The 23103-nt window shown below is 45.5% G+C and overlaps 1 protein-coding gene across 10 annotated transcripts in view; it reads right to left on the bottom strand.

Annotated features, from left to right (window-relative positions):
• Window positions 1–238: 238 nt before the first annotated feature.
• Window positions 239–23103, bottom strand: part of Fam110b (family with sequence similarity 110, member B) — a 140096-nt gene continuing 117231 nt past the window's right edge. For 8 of the 10 annotated variants that reach the window (XM_063288187.1, XM_039110535.2, XM_006237840.5 and 5 more), the window contains one exon: window positions 239–3060. In XM_063288187.1, coding sequence (XP_063144257.1) covers window positions 1645–2745 — 1101 coding nt within the window. In that variant the 5' untranslated portion in view covers window positions 2746–3060 and the 3' untranslated portion in view covers window positions 239–1644. Of the gene's footprint in view, window positions 3061–3146; window positions 8786–23103 lie in introns of those variants that run through there. The other 2 variants (XM_006237843.5, NM_001024341.1) reach the window with 2 other exon arrangements.

The raw sequence follows: 23103 nt of genomic DNA, 5'->3' as shown, positions 1-23103 counted from the left end.
TTTAAGGAAAGGCAGGAAATAAAATAAGTGTCAACTAACAGAAGAGACAGCATATTTTAGGGACCTTCAGTAACTATTTTAGCATATGTACACCGAAGCAACTGCAATTAAGAATAGAGCTGCTCATAATCACTGAGATGGGGTAAGATCAATGTAATGGAACAATGTTTCTTGAAGCCAATTAAAAAAAATGTCAACTTCTTATGAAGAAAATAAAGGACAAAGAAATCAGCACAGGTAAAGCCTACACCAGAGCTATTTATTAGCATAACTTTCTTCTTAGATTCCAGAACAACTCAAGTATGTACAGAATCTTACAGCATTCACACCGTTTCAAGGCTCCTAGTAGCTGATGAGGACCGAGGTGCTTCTGCTGCGAACCTGTGGGTTGTGAGGCAGTGGAGCAGCCCACCCGTGTCCTCCTCGTCCATTGCCAACGCTGGCAGCTGGCTCACAGCTCCTGAAATGACCCCGAGGGAGGGCAGGCTATTGTGGGAAGAGGCAACAAGAGACAACAGAGTGGAAAGCTATATTGTTTCTACAGTTTTCTAGAGCTCTAACAAATACCCACGGCTTTAGAGAGGAGTATAAGCGAGGTAACAGAGTCACACTGCTGAGGTGTGAAGCGGCCAGCACGTGGATACTGTGGAATGGAGACTATACTGACACGGATGGTATTCTCACCTCCCTTCAGAGTGCAAACCTGCAGAAGACCAACCCATCCGCCCTGAACAGAACAACTACCAAGGGAGCAAGGGAGAGAAACAACATGAGTTAATTCTTGGCCAAAAGCACAAAACAAATAAAATCCAACGAAATAATGTTTTAAAGATAGCATTCTGTATCAGCTTTAATCAGCTGTCGAATGGCACTTCTGTAAGGTTAATACTAGATATTTATGAATTATCCCACTTTGAACAGCATCAACTGTCTCCCTTCCCTCCCCTCCCAATCAATATAGAACCTCCTATCCTGGGTTTTGTCTGATTGTCTTTCCTGGGGTCAGTTCTACAAAAATACCAACATATACACTTAATTGGACCGAGGACTGTACTGTTGCCCCACAGTGCTTCACAAAGTGGCAAGAAAATGCCAACATGTGAAGCACAAGGTCAAGGCCCACCACTTGATTTCACATAAATGAACTCCAGCCTGGCTGTCATTCTGTATTTGGTGGCAAGTCCCATATATTTCCCCAGTGTTATGGTCTCCCATGTAGGCAAAGTGGCTTTTTTGTTTCAAAAAGATTCTGCTCTCAACTTAAAAGCCAGTTGATAAAACTTTTAATTAAGACACAATAGCGCAGGGTATAAAAACACAAAAAACACATAAATATTGAAGAAATCGAAACCGTTTTTTTTTTTTTTTCTTTTCTTTTCTTTCTGTAAACAGTTTTGCTTAAGAGCAAAGCCCTAATCAGATTCTGGCCGGGAACTTTTGGCAGATGAGTGTTCAGCAAGGCCCTGCGAGGTGTGAGAAGGAAGCCAGGCCAGTTGCCATGTTGACAGGCATGCAACTTGAGAACATTGCACAACAAGCAACACAAAGTGGAGAAGCTCACGACACTTCAAGGAGACCTCACAACCTTCACAACGGTGTATGCACAGACAGACCCACCCCCCCTCCTTTTCACCACTGCGCCTCTTACACGTGGGACACCTTCTGTGACTCTCTAGCTTGTTTGATGCTATACAGCCACTTGATGATTCTAGCATTTCTCTCGATGGCAGAAATGCCGTATGGCACCCGGTCATTGGCACTGTCGTCATTTCTAAGGTCACTGTTACTGTCCTGAGACTGTTCACAGTCTGAGCTGATCATGCTTGCACTGCGGAAGTTGAGAGATATGATGTCAGAATTAGCCCTGGCAAAGTTCTCCATGCCAAGGTTTTCCAGCTCTTCTGGGTCAAGTCCACAGTAGTTGAAGAACCTCTCCACGTCTGCATCTACTCGGAAATACCTGTCACTCAAGTCTGACTTGGACCGCTGAAGGGAAGGTCTCCGGCTGACCCCACAGGCTGGTTCCACCTGGTCAGCATCAGGGGACTTCATAGCAGCCACCTTGGGCTTGGGAGGCAGGGGAGGGGCAGAACTGCTGCAGGGGATGGCTTTAAGGGGCTTCACACTGGTCACTTTGCGGATGTCTGAGGAGCTGTGTGAGACATGCAGGAAGGACTCCGCAGACTGCTCCAGCAGCCTCCTGCTCACGTGGGAGCTGCTCTCCTGCGGGCTGCCACGGCCAGGTGTAGGGTACACCTTCAGCGACTCTGCGAAGGAATGCCGGTGCAGCTCAGTGGTGTCCCTGTGAGGCGGCCAGTTTCGGGAGCTATGCTTGTGGCCAGAGCCAGAGCTGGAGCCCTCTGAGCTGTTGATGATGTTCTTGAGGATCTCAAGCTTGAGGGTCTCGCGTTGCACGCCGCTCTCGGTCTTGGCATGGTTGCCGAACACCTTGAGAGTGGGGCTGCCCAGTACTCGTTTGGCTCCTGGGCACACAGGGGGCTTGGCCAACACGGCCGGCTTCACTGGCTCCTGTTTAGCATTGATCACTTCCTGGCTCTTGACATATTTGGCCTTGTCAGCCTCTAGTCTCTCTACCGCACTGAGTCTCTTGGGGTTGGGCTCAGCCTGCCTGCGGAAGTAGTCGGGTCCTTTGTTCAGGATGCGCAGGGGCACCGCCGACGTGAAGGTGCCCGCGGGGCTGACAGGCTTCACCATGCTACCTGTCTGTAGCGTCTCCGTGGGCATGGTGGGCGGTCTTTCCCCGGCAGCCGTGGTGGATGCTCTTCTGGGCGCCTCTGGCCGGCCTGAACAGACACATGTACACGAAGCACAAAGGGCAGATGAAGGATCCTGGAAGCAGTGTCAGTCGCGGCTGCGCCTCATCTCACAGCTCATTAACCGCCACTGTGGCTTCGGTGCACTTTTCTCCCCTTCCAGACTGCTCCTACACAAAAAGGCCACAAGCCACAAGTTCCTTTTAATAGCCTTGGCTGCCTCCTTTCTTCTCCCTGAAGGCTGTGGGAGTCTCCTTCAGGTCTTTGTGCTCAACTGCAGGCAGAGCTGAAACACAAAACAACCAACCGCGGGTTAGGAGGGGCGGGTGACATCACGGCTCTAGCAACAGAAGAACCCCGCAGTGCTCCCACCTCCGTGGCACCCCAGCCCGCCAAGAGACCCCCAAGGTCAGTGAGGCTTGCAACTGGCAATTCCCGGTTAACCGAGCACCGAGGGCAACTGGGACCTCTCCAGGAGCCTGCGCCGCCTCCGGCAGCAGCCAGATGTGGGCGTTTGCCAGAAAGAAAGCAGCAGAGGCTTCCCACGGAACTCTTCCAGCTGCCTCCCCATTGGTGAGAACCGCCTCCTAAACACGCCTGGCTGGCATCACTTAACAGCGAGACCCAGGAAATACTCGTGAATAGAGAACTGAGGGTTCAGCCAAGCCCTGTTCCGTTCTGTAGCTCATTAAAAGCTAGGGGCTTCCTAAGACCTCCATCTGCTTTAGCAGCAACGTGGGCGATTTGCGCTGTTGTGTCCCTTTTGCAGTGAAGTAAAACTTGTGACTGCTTATGACCAATCTGTCAGTAAGACCTGAAACAATCATTTCTTTAATAATTCAAAAACTGGAAAGGTGGTGAGAAAAGGGGATGGCAAGAAACAAAACCAAACAAAAAGCCTGTAAGGAATAGTTTCGGTTTTCTGACTTTCAGCAAGTATTGTTTCAAAGCACTATTCTGGAATCCAGTGAAGTTTACCTCGTTAAAATTTACATTTAGTTAAAAATAACTATTATAGAAATACTTGGAGGGGAACCATATGAGTGCGTAAGTTAATTATAAAATGCTATATAATTTCTCATACTTGACAAGTGTGAAACATTGTTTCCTTTTGCTAGTAGTAGGAGAGCCTACTTACCAACCATTAGCATTCCAAATCAGCCAGAAAATGACCTCATCAGCATTCTCTTATAATAAGGAATATTAAGCGGGTGATACATCTAACTAACATGTTGAGTTACAAATGTGCACAACATATAAGGTGATATTACTGTAAGTTTTCTCTCATGTGAGATACTTAAGACTGGCATCTCTCTTGATAATCTCAAATGCTTCATCTCTAAATACAATCTGTCCTATTCTATTGGAGCCAATTTTGGGAATCTGTAAAGGGATTTGTTTTAATAAAAATGTGTTCCTATGCAATATTTGAGAAACCCCAAGGCGATGAAAACATAACGATTTATGCGATTAATTGTGCGATTCTATTTTGATGCCTCAATTTGGTTAAAAAAATAAAACAAAATACAGCACCCTGCCTCCTCCCATGAAAATTAAATGAAGTTCTTTCCTTCAGTGCAAAACTGCTGGAAGAAGCCCTAATTCCTCCAGTCTCTATGTTGGGTGATATGCTATTTAGGGTCCATCTCACTGGGTAGCAGACAGGGCTGTCTTGGTGAAAGGCAGCATTCTGCTGCCCTACTGAGCAGACAGCATAGCAACCAGCAATCCTGGGCTGGTGCAGCCCCGGTGATCACACATGGAAGGGAGAGACGCACCTAGTCAGCCTGCATGAGGAAGGTGTCACTGTGAGCCCCAGAAATACTTTTCTCTCTGACCTCCTTTCTAACTTTTACCCCTTAGCCATAGAAGCCCAAGGCCCCCACCCAGCTCCCTTTAGAAGCCACGTATAGAACCCACAACCCACTTTCCCTGAAGTAGTCTAAAATCTCAAAAGCTTCAAAAGATCTCTAGAGATCTTTGTGAGCAGGAAAGAGTTGGTCACAATAAAATTCTCTGATCTCCCTGTTGGACTATAGGACCTCAGTTCAGAGAGGTGTGTTCACAGCTGGGTGGAAGGACACAACTGAGAGAGGCCTTGCTAGACTTCCATCAGCCTGTGGCCATTAGGACACACCTCTTTAGCTCCACCTTACCGGCTTTCTGTACATCAAAAACCCAGATGGCTCACCTTGGGTCTCTGATCTAATGTAAACCTATAATCAACTATTTTTCTGGGTATTTTTGTTTGTTTGTTTTTATTTTTGTTGTGTGAGGATCAAGAAAGGGTCTTCTATATAGTACTTTACCACTGGTTAGCTTTAAACTGCAGAATGCCTCTGTGTCTGGGAAATACCAGAAGGTGAAGAGTGGGCCTTGGGTCTCTGCCTGGGGAGAGTAGCCCTGAGGAGAGGAGGCGTCCAACGATGGACCAGAAAGCGGAGCTGAGTGCCCTTTCATGGGCATGAGTTAGCTAGATGAAATTCCTGTGATCCATTCCTGCTCAGAAACCTTGTGGCTCAAGGACCCAAGACAGGGACACATTTTAAATTTCAAGATTGAACAGTAGAGTACTGGTGACTGACTTAATTTCCTAAGTCTTCTACGAGGACTGTTCTCAGGGAAACTGCTCTGAGGAAGGGATCAGGCGACATCACTGGTATGGCATCCTTGCTGGCCTATGCGTCTCTCTGTTCTCCTCGCTTCCACTTTCACTCTATTATGATCAGAGGCACAGCCTGTTATCACCACTGCCCAGCTTGCCTGCATGCTCAACTACCTGGGAAGGCAGGCTCTGGTCATCTCCGAAACTCTTAAAAAAATAAATAAAAATCATTATTCTGAATTCACAAGACTGGGAAATACCAATGCACCTAAGAGCCTTTTGTACAAAAATCCCTATTCTTCTTTTCCTATGACTTTCTTCACTCCTGAGACTGGCACCCCTGAGAAGGCTCCTTAGGCTTCCTAGAAACTACTAGACATTTGCAAAGCCATCATGGAAGGATTATGTTAAAAACAGTGATACTCTGTAGCCACCTCCTATTTCTTCGTCCCTTTCTTCTGGGCCATTCTCAGCTTCTGTAATGATTTTTAAATAGTAATAAGAGAATGCCCAAACAATCAAAAGGCATTCTGTGAAGATTCTAAGAAAAGGGAAAAGCTACAGATACATTTGGTACTCAAGGATAATAACAGTCATATTTGATGTCTGCTACCTGTGCTAGCCAATAGCTGGATGTGATGTGGTGGTATAGGTTGCTCTCCCTTAATCCACGGCCTGTGCTCCACTATTTCACATGGGAACGACTGTCAGGGGCACAGCTGTACAGGCCCGGAGAGATACTCTGAACTGTACAGTGTAGACGAGTTAATTGTAGATGACCCAGCAGGTGCCCGGGAGCTGTATCTCAGTGTCATGGACAAAGGAACCAGGGGTCCTCCAGGGAATGCTGTGGAGCAAAACCCTGACATCTGGCACAGGGTCTCTAGTGTGGCTGGGATTAATCAGAGCAGTGAGGCCAACTGCTGGGCTGCGACTGGGCAACTATGCTTTTTTTAGGGAAAGGAAAATTTGATCTCAGTCTCATAATGTTCCATAAATAAAATTAACTATAAAGTCTTGCTCTGTGTTTTTTTCCTCCTTTGGTGGTGGGGGCAGAATCGGAGGCTTGTTCATGCAGAAGCACATTCTTTATCACTGGCTACATCCCAACCGGGGTGTGCTCTCAGAGTCCTGGCACAGGACTGAGGAGGCAGAACCTGACAACAACCCGACTAAAGGAGAGACTTCCCCTTAGATCAAGTGGTTCCCATTCTATCTCAGGCAATAGGTTTGAGCTACCTGAAGGGTAAAAAGACCAGGGTCAGGAAACATGGTTGACTTATATAGCAAAATGGCTGGCTATATCAGGGCAGATGTGATCTCCAAAGCTATTATGGGTGGAGGGGTCATGATATTTGAGGGAGTCCGGGTCTGGGCAGAGGCTTCCTGGTGACTGGCCCTGTCCTAGTCTCAAGAATAATACATAAGAACGACAAGGTGGATTCAGGAGATTTCCATGAAGGTGCGAATTCCCCCTTTCTTTCTAGATCATAGGAGATGCTTCTGTATTAGAGTATCGAGGAGGGAAGAGACGAGGCCCATGTCTGGTTTCATTGGTAAACTACAGAACTTGGATTCCTACATCACAGGAATGGCTAAAGCTAACTCAGATTTTTAAAAGCAAGTATTTTGCGTCCTTCTAACTTGTATTTTGCCAGCTGCTCATGGCGTTATTTAGGTAAAACTCTGCCTGGAGCCTCAATACAAGATGAAATATTAGGGAACATTTAGAACCTTGAGGGGGTAGGGCCAGAAAATATCCTCTCCACACCGAAACACAACTGACAACACACTAAAGTCAGTACTCCTGTAAGCCAGGGAAAGCTGCTGAGGTGAGAGTGCCAGGCTTGAACAAGAAGCCCCAGTTCAGGCTGCCCAGAAACATGTCTCTCTGTTGCTTAGGAGCAAATCCAGAATTCTGGGTAACAGTCTGTCCCATGAAACACTGTAAGCCAAGTCTGCTTACAGTCTGCCTACAGAAACGACTGAGTTGTTTCTTCTCCTTTACTCTGTACTTCTGGGAAATAAACAAGAAACACCCTCTAAACTGTAAACAGGAGAGAAAGCCCCCGGAGTTAGAGCGCAGCCTGTGGGAACTGCACACACCCACAGAGGTTTCCAAGTGTGAAAGTGGGTCACTCTCTCGGGCACTATGGCATAAGCTGGGGAGCAATGCTTCAAAGAGCAGGTCTGGCTAATTCCACTCAGTCTGCCTAATAGCTCAGTCTTGATTTGCTTATGTATAGAAGCAAACGTGTTGTTCTGGTGAGCTGGAAATGTCCTGTTCATTCAAGGGAGTACGCGGCAAAAGCAGCTGCTGGCCTCTGAACTGAGGATTGCAGATCTGATTCTTTGAGGCTCTCCACTTCTGTTCACACATGATCCAATGCATGTGTGACTACTGCACTCTACCACATGGCCTCTGGTCTACTACCTCTGCTTCTATTTTGCATTCCTCCAACTTGTTTTTCCTTTTACCTTATGACTTTAAGTATAAAACTGCAGTTTGACTAGGAACACTCCCAGTACCTACATTCTGGAATTTTCTCATTTAAAAACAAAGTCATTATCAATTGTGTGCACCCTTCTGAATCCTTTTCCAATGTGATGAATGTGCTCAGAGTGGGAACACTCACTAAATTATGCACTGTGTTCAACCAAACGATTCTTATCTATTGACTGAGCAGGTATGTGTAAGTTGTCAAGCAGAAAAGCCACAATGGAGGAAGACTCAGGCCCATCTGATGAAGAGTAGTTAAATACTGCGGTGGGAATGTCGTCAGCCTAGCAACAAACTGAACACACCGCACATTTAAGAGTAAGATTAGCCGTGCTTTCATATCTGCCCTTTTCTTTCCTTTCCTAGTACAGATGTGCTCTTATACCATAGCAATAACTTTTAAGGAATGCAAATATAAGATGGGTGTGGTGATGCACACTTGTAATTCCAGAACTTGGGAGGTGGAGGAAAGGGGATCAAGCTTACCCTAGGGCCATAGCTAGGACAAGGCTGGCCTTGGATACATGAATACCTGGGACCCCTTTGGGTGGGGGCAAGAAAAGTAAAAGAAAAGAAAGATACAAATGCCAAGGTGAAGAACAGAAGGGAAAGCAAAAACGGGAATGAAAGGTATGTGTGCATCAGGAGAGACTGAATGTGCTTACTGTAAACTGGACAGAAGGGAAACGTTTCCAACCAGGTGGAAAAATCAAGTCAAAACTTGAACCTCTTCAGGACCAGTACCCTTTCCATTAGTGAATGCTGTTTCTTCCCTTCTCTCTACTATACAAATCCTTGCCATCTGTAGTTTGGCAGCCAAATTTTAATCTCAATCTCTCTCTCTCTCTCTCTCTCTCTCTCTCTCTCTCTCTCTCTTTTTCTCTCCCTCCCTCCCTCCTTCCCTCCCTCCCTCTCTACCCCTGCTCTGTGTTGCCATTAGCAATCAGCATCAGGCTATAAATAAAACAAAATCACCTTTCAACACCGTTGTCCCTTCATAAATTCTCTGAAATCCCAACCTCTTCCTATACATTGAAACCTTGGACAGCAGCCACTTTTTATGACAATGAGTATCTTAGGGTCTTACTGCTGTGAACAGACACCATGACCAAGGCAACTCTTATAAGGACAACATTGAATTGGGGCTGGCTTACAGGTTCAGAGATTCAGCCCATTATCATCCAGGCAGGCACATGGTGGCATCCAGGCAGGCACGGTGCACGAGTAGCTGAGAGTTCTGAATCTTCATCCGAAGGCTGCTAGAGGAATATCAACTTCCAGGCAGCTAGGGTCCTAAAGCCCATGCCCTCAGTGACACACCCACTCCAACACGGCCACACTGTCTAATAGTGCCACTCCCTGGGCTAAGCACATACAAACCACCACAATGATGATATTATTTTTAGTTGATTATACTCAATCTTTCAACCAAAGTAATTCTCTGGGGAGACAGCTCAGTCACTAAGCATAAGGACATGAGGCTGTTCAACCTATAGAACATTGATTAAAAACAACCAACCAGCCAGGATTCTGGAGCTCTTTATAACCTCAGCATTAGAGCGCAGGAGGAAGAGTCTCTAGCTTCTCGGTCATCTAGCCCCGTGAGGTCAACGTTGGCCTCTATAAACATGCATGTAAAAAGTTGCACACACACGTTCGTGGTTGTCTAGTAACGCACTATACCTTACCCCCAAAATTCTCTTAGATTTCTATTTTTTTGTTTTAGTTACTTTAATTTTTTTTTAATTTAGTTATTTTAATTTTTCAAAACAGGCAAACCATTTTTTCACGTTTTAGTTTTATGTAACTCCTCACATCCGGCTTTCTTTGACACATGCGTTTTATACAACCAGACTATCAAATGTTGGGGCTAGTATGCAGATGCCAGGGAGGGCAATCCTCACCTGTCAAAATTTTTATAAATATGCATCAAGGAATGGAATATCTACTCTGATGGTTCATACTTGGTAGGCTGACGGCCACAAAGATGTACCATAAAACCTACCCAGTGGTTCTGGTCAGTGTGGGAAAATTATTTGGAGGTGGAGTTCATATAAAGGGAGAGCACCCCTAGTCTGAAAACCTGAGATGCCCCAATACGTCACATTTCTTAAGTGGTGACATGATCCTACATGTGGGAAAGCTCACACCTGAAATGTGATTAGTTATGGTTAACAACCAGGGGCACTCAAAAGATTGCACGAAATTCCCTTCAGGCTGTGGGTATAAAGTATACACAAAACATAAGTGAATCTGTTTTGAGTAGATCTTATCCCCAAGATATCTCATTACATACAGGCAAATAGTCCCTCAACCAGTCTCCGCCGAACAGCAGGACTCTTACTGGCTTCTGGTACCAGGTGGCTGAAATAATGGATTGTCAACTGTACTAACTTATTCCTGCTGCCTCTGTGTGCTGCTCCGAAGTGAGCTATTTTGGAGGGAGTTTGCTACCCACGACATTCTCCCATGACATCAGGCAAGCAAAGAAAGCAAGATTCCTGGATTGGAGGCAGGGCTGGGTGAATGCCTCAGGAGAGCAGGGAGAGGAGAGCTCTGCTCAGAGCTGGGGTGTGCAACAGGAGGGCCACACAGGGAGCCTGACACAAGTCCTTTGGGGCTCAGAAGCCTGGGAATTAACTTGCAACTAGAATGTGGGTGGTCAGAGAGCTAGACTCTAAAACCAACACACAGCAAGAGGAAGCAGCTGCCTTCCCATAAGAACCAGGGGAAAGGCTGCGTGTACTAGGGGGGAGATGCAACTGGTCCATCAGAAGCCTGCAGGGAGACTGCCTGAAGCCCCAAACGAGGAAGGAAGCAGTGAGCACCATTAGTCAGTGCAAAGACCTAACTGCTTTCATCCAGCAAGCCAGAGCCCTCTGAAAGGTGGCATGACCAGGTGCAGCAGATCCCAGCAGCAAGAGCCCTGAGAACCCATGTCTCCTTCCCTTATACACACACTCTCTTTGGTGCACATCATACATCTCCATAGGGCTTGTTCTGGATGTTAGAGGTGACACCTAATGGGAGAGAGATTCAAGAAGGGAAGAAAGAGAACAATTTTGCCCAAGACCCCTTTCTCCAGAGTCTCTCAGAACAATTCTGGATCGAGCTGGAGAAGCAGAAACTAACTGTACCTGGGCATGAGAGTGGAGCTCTCTCTGTGATAGGTATGTAAGACCCTTCTGCCTGAAACTGAGCTGAGGACTCTAAATTATTTAAGGACTGCAAAGGCCATGTGTCCTATCTGAGACTAGTCAGGGGGACAAATGAGAATTCAGGGAACATGGGAAAAAGAGTACATCTTTCATTTTACCTCTGAAGAGAACGAGGCCAGGAAACACCAAGCGGCTTCCCCCAACCTGTTTGTTTTGACGTTGGCACCCGGCTTCTGAGCATGCCTACGGTCGGAGTGCTTGGATCTCATCCTCACAGAGAGCATGAGGTCCACTCTGCCTGGCTACTTGCTGCTGAGGGAATGTGGATGAGTTCCTGTGGGATCGTGAGCGCTGGTCAGTCCCTGAGTTTCTTAAGGCAACACTGCAAAGCATGACTTGGCCAGCACATGGGCTGCTGCTCCAGCTCTGTTAAGTGAGAGCTCGAGAGCTCAGTGTGACCACACCCCACGCCCACTCAGCCAATTCAGGCGCTGCACTAACCGCTGAGCCTCCTGGTCACAACTTGGCACTAACAATCATCATCGTCCCATTTCAAGCTAATAACAATAACAACAACAGCAATAATAATATTTTAAAGATGATTCCATTAACTCTCACACAGTAGAGTCAGAACTATTAGTAGTAGTTCTGTCGAACTGGATTGCCTGCAGTTTCTGCCTCACAGGTCACCCGGATGCCCTCATTTTTTTTTTTTTATTTGAGGTTCAAAGAAAATATGTTTTCAAATTTCAAAGCAAACGGTTATGGGAGCAAACTGGGCCAAAGCAACAAATAGAGCCATTATTAACAATGAAATCCAGCCCAATGCGGGCAGGAGGAAAAGAGCAGGGTGAAGCTCAGTGCTTGCTGGGTTCTAGTGCTTCTGTCCTTCCTCAAGGTCCTTTAGAGAACCTGCTCATGTGTTTCATTTTCACACAAAGTGAATCATCATTACCACGACATGTTTATCTTTAGAGGACAAACGAATGAAACAGAATCGGAATCAAACAAAAGTCATATTTCTGGCTCAATGTTCTTCCTTCATCTGAGCAAGGAGTAAGTGGCTGTGAGTCCACCAGCCTTTATTCAGGAGTTCTGTCCTTTATCTGGGAGAACAGAAATAGATGATAAGAGTAGCTGGTGCCCAAGGTCCTGTGGAAATGCAATCACAAAAATACTTAACTAAAATGTAAACTTATCAGGCTTCCTAACGAACACCAAATAGCACAGCCATCCTAAATCAAACCAAGAATGGGGCCACTGTCAGTCAGTTTAGTTCTCTTTCCGTAGCTCTGCCTTTACCTCTAACAGTGTGTGAGTCTGTGGGGACAAAAGTCCAGGGCCTGTGCCCTCAGTGACAGACCCGTCCCTTAGTTATTGTGGGCATGAAAGTGAGCTGCCTGCCCCATCACCTAGGCCAGGAATGCTGGCAGCAATTTGGTGAATGCTTGTTGTAGGAACTGGAGAAAAATGACAGTGCTCTTACGGCCGTCTGAAGGGGTGGGGGTCCCCTCACAGGAAAAGCACTGCTTCAAAGCACACAGAGAGCCTAGACCAAGGTCCTGGCCTGCTTGAATCAGGCAAGTTTTGTTCAGTTCTCCCTCCAACATTGATCGTATTTATCTATATTCTGCCTATCATTGCCTTTTCCTTTCACAGTATTTGTGTACCCCACAGTAGCTTTGTACCCCAAGGCTCATAACATAAAAAATGATTACTGCTGTAGTACAGATAAGCAGAATACTTCTGCAAGAAATTTCTAATTTCTAGTGTATAGCCTTTGGGCAAAAAGTAAAAGTTACTTTGAAATAAATACTAAAATCTGTGTTATAAGAATCTGTGAAACATTTAAATTTGAAGGAGGCAAAATAAGGCATCATTTTCTTTAGGGAGAAGGGACCCAGTCCTTCATGAATGCATCAGACACTTGCTGTATAATGTTCATTAAAAATTAGCAATTGAAGATGACTGCTTCTTCCTAAATACTCACGACACCCCAGGCATGCACTGATGCCCTTCACAATTTACCATCCAATCCCTTACTAGTGATGCTCCTCATGGCACAATGGGATTACATCCTGATAAACCCATTGGAAACTGCAAACACCATATGGGGAAAGGCATTAATCCACAGTCTGCCCACTGAGCCTTCCTGCTTAGCTATTCTCTATTCTCCGAAGCTGCGGGCCAACTGCTTCCCACTGTGACCCAGAGTCAGACTGAGCTGTGGCTTGCTTCTGGTTACCCAGAACCATAGGAAAGGCCTGGATGTCACTCTGCTAGTGCTTGGGAAATCAACACTCCATGTTCAAAGACCACTGTGTCTTTTGTACCATCATAGAGTCAAAAAAGTAAGCCAAGCCACTGGATGGGGGCTGTGCTTCTAAAGTAGGTGCTACCAACTTTAAATGTCTGAAGTCACAATGGACATGGTCTGTGTCCCAGTGGCTGGGGCTCGACCTAGACGTAGGAACGGGGCCACTCTACTTTATCTGACAATGCTGCACTGTACTATGTGCTAAAAATGGACATCTCCTAAAGCTCTCACCTTACTCTGTGGTAGGTGCTCATTAACATGCTCAGTGAGATGAACTAACATGGTAAATATTGGGTGGAATAGATATCAGGTGGAGCCGTTTATATGGAAGGGTCCAACGACGATATCAGATAGGAAACTTGGAACACAGGGATGATGCCTGAGATACATCCTTTGGGTTGAATATCACAGTACATTAGCACACGGGTACAGAGAACCAGGCACGATTTAGCAAACATTAGCATGGCAGACAAGGTCAAGGCTGGATGGCCAAACCATATAAAACAATACTGACTACTTTGCTCTCACTTGCCAATGAGCACTAAAAGAATTCTCCATATTCTTTCAACAGCTGGAATACCTAGTCCCCTTGACATGAGTTCTCTGGAAACAGTTAAAAACTTTTTTTGTGGCTGGGGATTTAGCTCAGTGGTAGAGTGCTTGCCTAGGAAGCACAAGGCCCTGGGTTCGATCCCCAGCTCCGAAAAAAAAAAAAAACAAATTTTTTTTGTTTTTAACTCAGCTGGGCAGTGGCGCTGCCTGCCTTTAATCCCAGGCGGCAAATGCAGGTAAATCTCTGGAGTCCAGCCTGGCCTACAGAGCAACTTCTAGGACATCCAGGACACAGAACCCTGTCTAGAAAAAGTTTTCCTTTCTAAGGAATTTTGCCTCAACTGTGGGATAAAAAATATTCAAAATAAGACACGTAAAATGACAGATACCTAGTTTTCAGAGCATATTATTTTCATATTTTAGTGCCTAGCATATCTTACATAAAATAGTCTTTGGTTTAGAATTGTGCCGGGGAGGAGAGGAGAGGAGAGGGAGAGGGGAGGAGGGGGAGAGAGAGAGAGAGAGAGAGAGAGAGAGAGAGAGAGAGAGAGAGAGAGAGAGAGAGAGGAGGGAGAGAGAGGGAGAGAGAGGGAGAGAGAGAGAGAGAGAGGGAGAGAGAGGGAGAGAGAGAGAGGAGGGAGAGAGAGGGAGAGAGAGAGAGAGAGGAGGGAGAGAGGGAGAGAGAGAGGAGGGAGAGAGAGGGAGAGAGAGGGAGAGAGAGGGAGAGAGAGGGAGAGAGAGGGGGGGCACTACAACTTCCATTCACAATACTATTTTAGGGTACAAGTAGCAAGGGAGGCAAAGAATGATTAGCAAATCTATTTCAGCTGGAGCAGGGCCCTCCAGCTTTGCCTGTGAGAGCCTAGAATGTAAACAACTAGGTAGGTGGCCGCTCTATCCGGCAGCTCTTTGATTGGGAGAGGATTCCGTGGAGTATTGGAATGAGGTCTATGGCTGCAGATTCTCTTCCCTCTGTCTCATCTGCACCTCTTTCCCATCCCCCCTTCTGCATTCTCTCCCCTCCTCCTTCTGCCCCTCTCTAGCACCCTACCCTCTTTGAATTTGTTAAGCTAACAAGTAACCAGACCTTTGGGAATCCTTTCTAATCTGTTCTGGTTCCTGTCCTTTGGCCAGGCAGGCTTAGGTCCCTAATATGAGCAGTGATCCTAACTCTTCTCCCAAGCAGCCGTCTGCCTCAGAGCACCAAAGCACAGTGCTCAGTGCTGGTGGGAGCAGAGCCTGGAACCTTGGGGAGAAATTATTTTCTGCTGTGTTCAATTCAGAATGTGTCTCCCCATCAAGACAAAGAAGAATAAAAATCTACAAGGTAGCTACTGTGTCTGTCCAGAAAGCTTTGACCCTTTCCTCCTCACACTCTGCTGCAGAGAGAAGAGGGAAAACACAGCCTGAGAGGGGCAGGGAGTCATTTAAGAGGCTCCCCAAGGACCTGACCACCGAAGTCTCTCAGCACTCAAATTAAAAGTAATCTAATAAAAAATTAAAATAAAAACTACAAACATCTCTGGAAGACCTTATACTGGGCCTGAAAATGTCACCTTCAGAAAAGTAGGAAACAGAGGCCAGTTCCCACTATGCGGACACAGTGTCTCCTTATAAGACACTATCAAACTCTGTCTCACAACTTTTGAAGCTTCTGACTCCTAGTTACCAAGGGAACCGCCTCCTCCTGCAGTTTAGAGACTGGCTTTGTATATTACCAGGTGGTTTTCTGGAAAAAAAAAAAAGTAACTTGGCACATGGCACGGGGTCAGAGCTGATGTTCACAAGCCTCTTGCTCTCTAGTGTTCTGAGTCCGTCCAGCATGGCCTACTGTCTGAGAAGTCCATTCTCAGCCAAGCCGCAGCTGTCTGTCACCGGCCAGCCAGCATGCTAGGTAGGGCACAGGTTCTTTACTGTCCAGCCTCGCTCAGCATGCATCCTTGGTGCCACTCGAATGAGGAAATAGGGGCCTAGAAGTTTGGGCAGCAGGCTCCAACTGTTCCTTGCTATGCTTTCTGCACACCCAAGGTCTGGCTAGATTCAAGCCTGCCTCCTGCGCTGCTCTGGGCAACCATTGGTAGCTGACAAGCAAGGAAGGGAGGGCAGAATGTAGGCAGCAGCCTTTTTTTAAAAAATCAGTTCCAGCCTAGTCTGGTCAGACAGCACCGGGAAGCCCTAGCTAACACTTGTGCCACAGGATAAAGTAGGGAGAGAAACAGGAAGATGGGGAGGTGCCCTGAAAACCTGGTGGCCAGAGCCATTCATAAAATGTAAAAATAAGCCCAAAGAATCCAGTATGAGGTAGAGACAACACAAGCTCTTTGTTTGATGAGATTCTCCAAGGGTCTCTCAAAATGTCACAGCACCCTCCTTCATGAAAAATAAACATTCCAGTGTTTTGCTAAGGAAATTAAAATATCTTCTGAGCACAGGAAACAATAATAGAGTCCTGACCCCGCCACACAGAAATCAGATTATTGAAAGCCCCATCTTCCCAGGCTGCTCTGTGAGAAGTCATGGATTGTACCGACCATGGCACCAACTCACCAGAGGAAGGCAGCCTCTCACAAGCTCTCCCCTCAGTGGGGCATGCTTAATCACGGTGTAAAACAGAGGAACTAGAAGGCAAGAAGACACCAGTAGTGGGTCTGTTGATCCAGAAAACGTTTCCTGATCCCCTGCCACGTGGCAGGCAGGGAAAAATATGAATGACCTATGGTGTGTATGTGTGTGGCACACATAATATAGTGTGAGGCGTGACATGAACGCACGGTGAATAGAGAAAGAGAACAGAGATTTAGCACGGTAGAAACTGCTGTCAACGCCCACTGGGAACTTAGGGACCTTCAGAAGAGGGGAATGGAATAGGCTTGATTCTTGGGTTTGGAGATGTACAGACAGCTAGGGGTGGACACACAGCGCTGGGAGAAGTATTTACTTCGGGATGGCAGGAGTCTGGTATTTATGTGTTGATGGGAAATATACAGTACAAAAAAAGGCACCCAGGCTGCAGGAGAGACTTCCGCCTCCACATTGAAAGTGGGGGAATAAAGAATTAACGGCAAATTGCGAGACAGTGAGCCACAGGTGTTAGAGATGGCCGCTTCCTAACTGTTGTGTGACATCAGGGAGATGGCTCTAAAGGAACTCGCAGAAGAGCAGTGCAGGTTTGTGCCATCTCTCAGAGCACCAAGGAGGCACAGGGAAGGAGTGTGCAAAGGCTACAGGCTGAACGAAAAGCTGTCGGAAGGTTCCTAGGTGCAGGCACGTCAGCAGTTACTTTAGGGCAGACTGTGAACTACTACAGAGGCAAGGCCTAGTAGGCATCGAATCGTTAGCTCTCCATCTGCTTGAAGTCTCTTGCCAAGAGCAAATGGTCTGAATAAAAATTTTACCTACAGGACAGGGAAGGGAAGTGTTGCTTCTGCAGACTTGGAGTTTACCAATGGGGAGTCTGAAACCCTAAGCAAAAAGAGCTGGAAGCTCATAGATATCCAGTTGTCTGGGCCCTGATCAAATGTCAGGCACTGTGCCGGTTGCTCAAGGCACTCATGTGAAAGGGACAGATGCAAACACTTGTGCCCATGGCAGCCTCGCACACTTTAGGAGTTGACAAGGTCAGAGTTCCTGGCTGGATTCTCACATAAGTGCTCTGTACACAAGGAGAAGTGGCTGGGATGGCCTTGTGCGTGAGGGTAAGTGGTGACTTAGGATTCACCACTGATTACTATGTGACCCGGAGTCATCATCAGTTTATACCCTAGACCCCTTACTTTCAATGGGGGATGGGGATGCTGTTGGGGGCTACACGCACTGGCTTCGGTTGTTGTGGGGGGGGGTACAGAGAGCCTTGTACTCACAGATAAGCACTAGGAGAACCAGAAAGGTTAAACACACAGGGTTGTACCCTCAAAGGGAGGAACAGACACACTGTTTTCTGCCTAGGGAAGGCTAGGTGAACACATGGTTAACATCCTGGTGACATTTGTGCTATCTGCATGGCTGAGACCACACCAGGTCCTTCCCCAGATCCTTATCATGAACCAGTCAATGTATAGAATCCATCTTTATGCGAGCTATCACGTGTACTGTACAAAGGCTTTTGATGTAGTCATATCTTAATCTTTAGTGTTAGCATCTACACGAGACTGAGTTAATTATCACCAGGAAAAATTTCATCAAATTGGGCTGTGCTTAAATATGCCAAAAATAAGCTATATGGGGTCAGATTCCCAAAGTTGAACCAACCTCAGCTACTGAGTAACGAGCCAAATTACCATCTTCTCTCCACAGATCATTATTCTGCTGGCCGTGGAGGTTACGAAGATCCCCAAATGTTATTAATGAAGTATGGAAAATGCTATCAGGTAAAGGCTGCTTCCAGACGAAAAGAATAATTAAAAAAATTTTTTTGAACAATTCAAACAATCCATATCTAGAATGAATTCCCCTGCAATGGGAAGAGCAAGGTGAAGGGTTATGTAGAAGAGGCTGGCTTAGTGCCCATCCCTTAACGGGTAGGAGAAGAGCATTAAGTTCCTTTCGGGTATCTCCGAGGGCTATGGAAGTTCTCACCGCTTAGGCTGAATTTACTATTTTCAGAGTGAGAAAAAAGAAACTTAAGACAGAAGTTTGGAGATAAGAGTAAGTGCTAAACATGCAAAGCATAATTTAGTGTAATAAATGAAGACTATGGCAAGAAAATGTATGAGAGTGGTTATGTCTGTGAACAAACAGGCGCTAAAGCAAAGGGTGTAAGGGAAGTGGGCTGGATGAAAGTAATGAGGATAAACAAGGAGGTTGGCCTGCCTTGCGCAAATGTTTTAGAAGTTGCACATCTGTATGGGGCTGACATCTTCTATCCTGTATGAACCCAGAGTCCAGGCATAGAAGCAGAGTGTTGTTAGGTATGTACACTTGTGATGTTCCTGGTGGGAGTTATGGCTGACCAAGGAGAGAGACCCTCAGGGACTAATCCCTTAGGGAGGCTCTGCTGGGCTTAGGAAGCAGATGGCTGTAGCCCGGGAGTGCACCCCAGCTGCTAATAGCATTAAAAGTGGATGCTCCGATCCTTAACTGTTAAAATGATGTGTTATATTTCCCTGTAACACGCCAGCTTACAACGGAGCTCATAGCTACCCACAATGCATCAGAAAACATTTAGCCAACAACTTCAGGCCAGAAACGAAGCTACTAAAACCTCCAGGCAGGACCTAGCACTTAGCAGGAAGTCCTAGACTCAGAGCTGAGGTGTGCCACAATCTCAACCCCAGGGAATGCTTTGGGTAGCATAATTTTCCTCTCTTAGTTTAGAAGATCCAACTCTTCTGTGTAAGTCTTTTCCTTTATTGACTATGAGAAGGGAAGTATTAGTTTTTTTTTCCCTTTTGTGTCAAATCTTTGAAGATAGACGGTGGCTTTTAGACATTTATCTGTTTGACTTAGCAAGATATTCTGCTATTCTGAAAGTTATTCTTGGTCTAAAAACCAAGGAGCTGAGCCTTCCTGTATTTACAAGTATGTCTGGGAAAGCATTTTAGGAAATGAACCCTTTGCACCTACAGAGTCAATTACTCCTTTTATGAAACCACAATCAGACACCAAACGAAATTTATTTCAGAGAGACAATGAAAAGAACGACAAACAAGAAAGTTACTGCCTGTTTCAGGAAGTTCCTCAGTCAGTCCATTTCCAGGCCATGGACAAAGAATACCTAGCTTCTCATTTTTCCATTCCAGTTTTATCAAATGATATGAAAAACAGCACAAAGTGACCTACCTCACAGCTATGAAAATGATGTGTCATTCCAAAGTCTGTCTTTCTATGCACAGGGGAAAAACAGACACTTCTTTAACCGTTACTCTCTGACTAATGGGAAGGGTTCCTTTAAGCAAAATTCTAAAATAAAATAAAATAAAATAAAATAAAAAAGAAAAAAATAAATGGAGGTCTGTGTGTATGATTTTTTCCCCCTGAAAAGCATTTCTCAACTATTCCCTTATGGTTAGACCACTTGATATCCTTGGGTGAGCTCTCTTGCCAGACTATGAATGTATCAAACAGTGCCATGTGGAGCAGTGGGGAATGAAGGGATATGACGATTGCAATGATTCTTCATAGACTAGTTTCCTCTGAGAGAGTAACTCATGAAATAAAGAATGGCCGACCATCTCCAGTCTTGTGAGGACGGTCACAGTACAATGAACTGCAGCAGATGTTGGTTCCCTGGCCAATACTGGGCCCCAGTATCCTCTAGTGATTGCAGAAGGTCATAGTACAATCAGCCACAGCAGAGCTCGCCTCCACTGACATGGCTGGGCCCTAGTATCCTCTAGTCTTGTGTGCAAAGTCATGGTACAATGAATCTCAGCAGATGTTGGCCTTCATTGACCACATCTGGACTGATATCCTTTAGTGACCACCGAAGGTCATAGAACAATGAACCACAGCAGATGTTGGCATTTACTGACCACATCTGGACCGATATCCTTTAGTAATCATGGAAGATCATGGAACAATGAACCACAGACCACAGTGGCCTTCACTGACCACATCTGGATCCCATTTCTTATCTGCTCTCTGTGACCTTGAACTAAGAAATCCTCTGTTTTATATTTGCCAGGTGTCACATGAGAACAGGAGCACTGTCCTCTAAGGTGGCTGGGGAGGAGAGTAGCTGGAAGCACTCAGCGTATAACCCGACACACAGATTTTGTGCAAGGAAGTTTACAGCAGTGAAGTTATTTTTAATGGAAAGAAATTCTAAGTACCTTGTGGGAAAAATACTTTCCTGGTCAACATATTGGTTGCAAAACCATGTAAACTTAAGGTTTTCTTATGAGATAAAACATACTGAAATGAAATCCATTATTTACAAATAAATTATATCTGGAGTCTTGGGAGGCACTGCATTAGATTTGTTACCTGTTTGAGGAGCATGCTCATGTATGCCACAGTGTCTTTCAGTCCCTGATGTAATTTTCCTCTCCTCAGTGCTTTCTTCTTGTCAGCATGGCTTACACTTTTCACTACATTGGCATTTAAGGAGTTTATTTTTTAAAGTATTATAAGTGCAGTTGTATTTGTAATGTCCACCTTGTAATACCTGCTGAAACCACTTGTAAGCCACAGACTCATAAGTTTTGTAGATTCATCCAAGTGTTCTATCTATACGATCTTGCCAGACAAGTTAGACAACGGGGAATAAGCTATTATAAGACAAGAAGGCTAGCAACATGGAACCAGTCTGGATTCCCATCATCGGATGAATAGCTAAGGAAAACGTGGGGTACATACTAGAGTGAGCCATTCAGAAAAACTTACTTGTCATAGTTGCATGGCCAGCACTCTACTGAATGAGACATGTACCCAACAATATATCTTTACAGCTATGTCTGTCTGTCTGTCTGCTAGCATACCTACCTATTCACCTATACTTACAGTAGGAAGGGCACTATTTATAGGCAGGAAGGGAAGCAGCAGAGGAGACTGACAAAGGCAGGTAATGGGAGGTAAACAGGTAAATGCTAAGTGCAGCGATGTATGAACATATAAAGAAGCTAATTTGTGTGCTATTTAAAAATAATTAAAGCATTATAAAAGTAAGCTAAATGAATGAGAAGACAGATGAGTAGTAAGCAAACCTTCCCATCATTTATTTGCACCATACAAAATATCACCTAAAACTTCTATGGAAAAAAAAAGAAGCCAAATGATTCTGGAAAGGAGAGAAGGTTGATGTCCCTCTACTTCCTGCACAGTCAGAGACACTGGAAGGGCAGATATGCAGATGGCAGGAACAGAGGAAAGACCACCGAAACAGTCCCACACCAGTACAGCCACCTCACCTGTGTCAAAAGAGCAAAGAGAATTCATGGGAGAGACAGACCACTCAACAAACAGTGCTGGAGCACTTGTATTCCATAGGTCAAACCATGAAAGGCCTACAGCACCTCACTCCTCACATCCAAAGTAACTCAGAGACGGCAATTTCACACACAGTCGATCGGAAAACAGAAACATTTTGTGAGACAAAAAAGGAACGTATTTCTAGGATCAGGGTTGAAGGAGACATTCTTAGAGAGGACACAGAAAGCGTGAACCACAAAACAAAGGAAAAGAAATGGATAGATCTGCCGGAATCAGGGAGATGGGGCTGTGTTCACTGAAAGACTCCAAAGCCCTAAAGTGAAACGTTGCTGTTGTTGGGGGGTCCTTGCTGTTACTGGGTCAGGATTTGGGTGGCATGTAATGCACTCTGTAACCAGCACTGAAGGTGAGTTACTACCAAGGAACTGTCATATGCCTCGGACGCCAAGGGGACGGATATGGCAAGATGGAACAAGGGGTCTGTCTTCACTGTTGAGAAATACGTGTACACGGTAGCATGGAATTGGCCGCGTTCTTTCAGCATTTCTAACCATTTCTTATCGTTAGAAATCCTATTTTCATGCACAGGGTCCTATGCTACCACAGTAGTTCCGAGTCACGGCTATCTCATTCAGACTGCAGTGCTTTAAGAATATGTTGGTAAGAGGTTAAACAAATCAAAGAAATGAGACTTTTCCTAAAATGGATGTTAGTCTACCAAACCTAGAGAAAAAGCCGCTCTTCCGAGTAAGCTTCCCCGTGTGTTTCTGATCCATGTAGACTAAGAGTCACTGACAGCATACATAAAATCTCGTAGCTTTGTTTATCTGCTCTTTGTTTCGCTTTTTGAGACAAGGCCTCACTGTCTAGCCTGGGCTTGCCTTAGAACTATCTCTGCAGTCCACACTGACTCAAATGTATAATTCTCATGCCTTTGTAACTGGTCAATACTCACTAGGTTCTGTGGTCTCTTTAAATTATTATTTTAGTAGAAACAGATGTAAAAAATAATGAGTACGCTGCAAGTTCATGCTTCCTGTAAATGTGAAGGTCTGTCCTAATAACTATGGCAGGCATTTTTCCTTTTAGAACTAAGGCGATAATTCTTTCTCACGCCTCCCACCTGCAGTACTCCATGTGGATTTACAGTACATCTTATTATATTCCGCCTCTCTTCACTGACATCCCTAGAATGCGGGATTTACGGACCATAAACAGAGATAATGGAAATGCCCATGGAGAGTATGTGAACAGGTAGTGGAGAATCATAGTCTGTATCTTCCTGGCCTATTGTGTCTGCTTGCCTTTGAGACTAAGGTATGTCTGAC

This window comes from Rattus norvegicus, chromosome 5 (genome assembly GCF_036323735.1).
Source record: "Rattus norvegicus strain BN/NHsdMcwi chromosome 5, GRCr8, whole genome shotgun sequence".
NCBI lineage: Eukaryota > Metazoa > Chordata > Mammalia > Rodentia > Muridae > Rattus > Rattus norvegicus.
The sequence above is the reverse complement of the archived record's forward strand: the minus strand, read 5'-3'. Positions and strand labels throughout refer to the sequence as shown.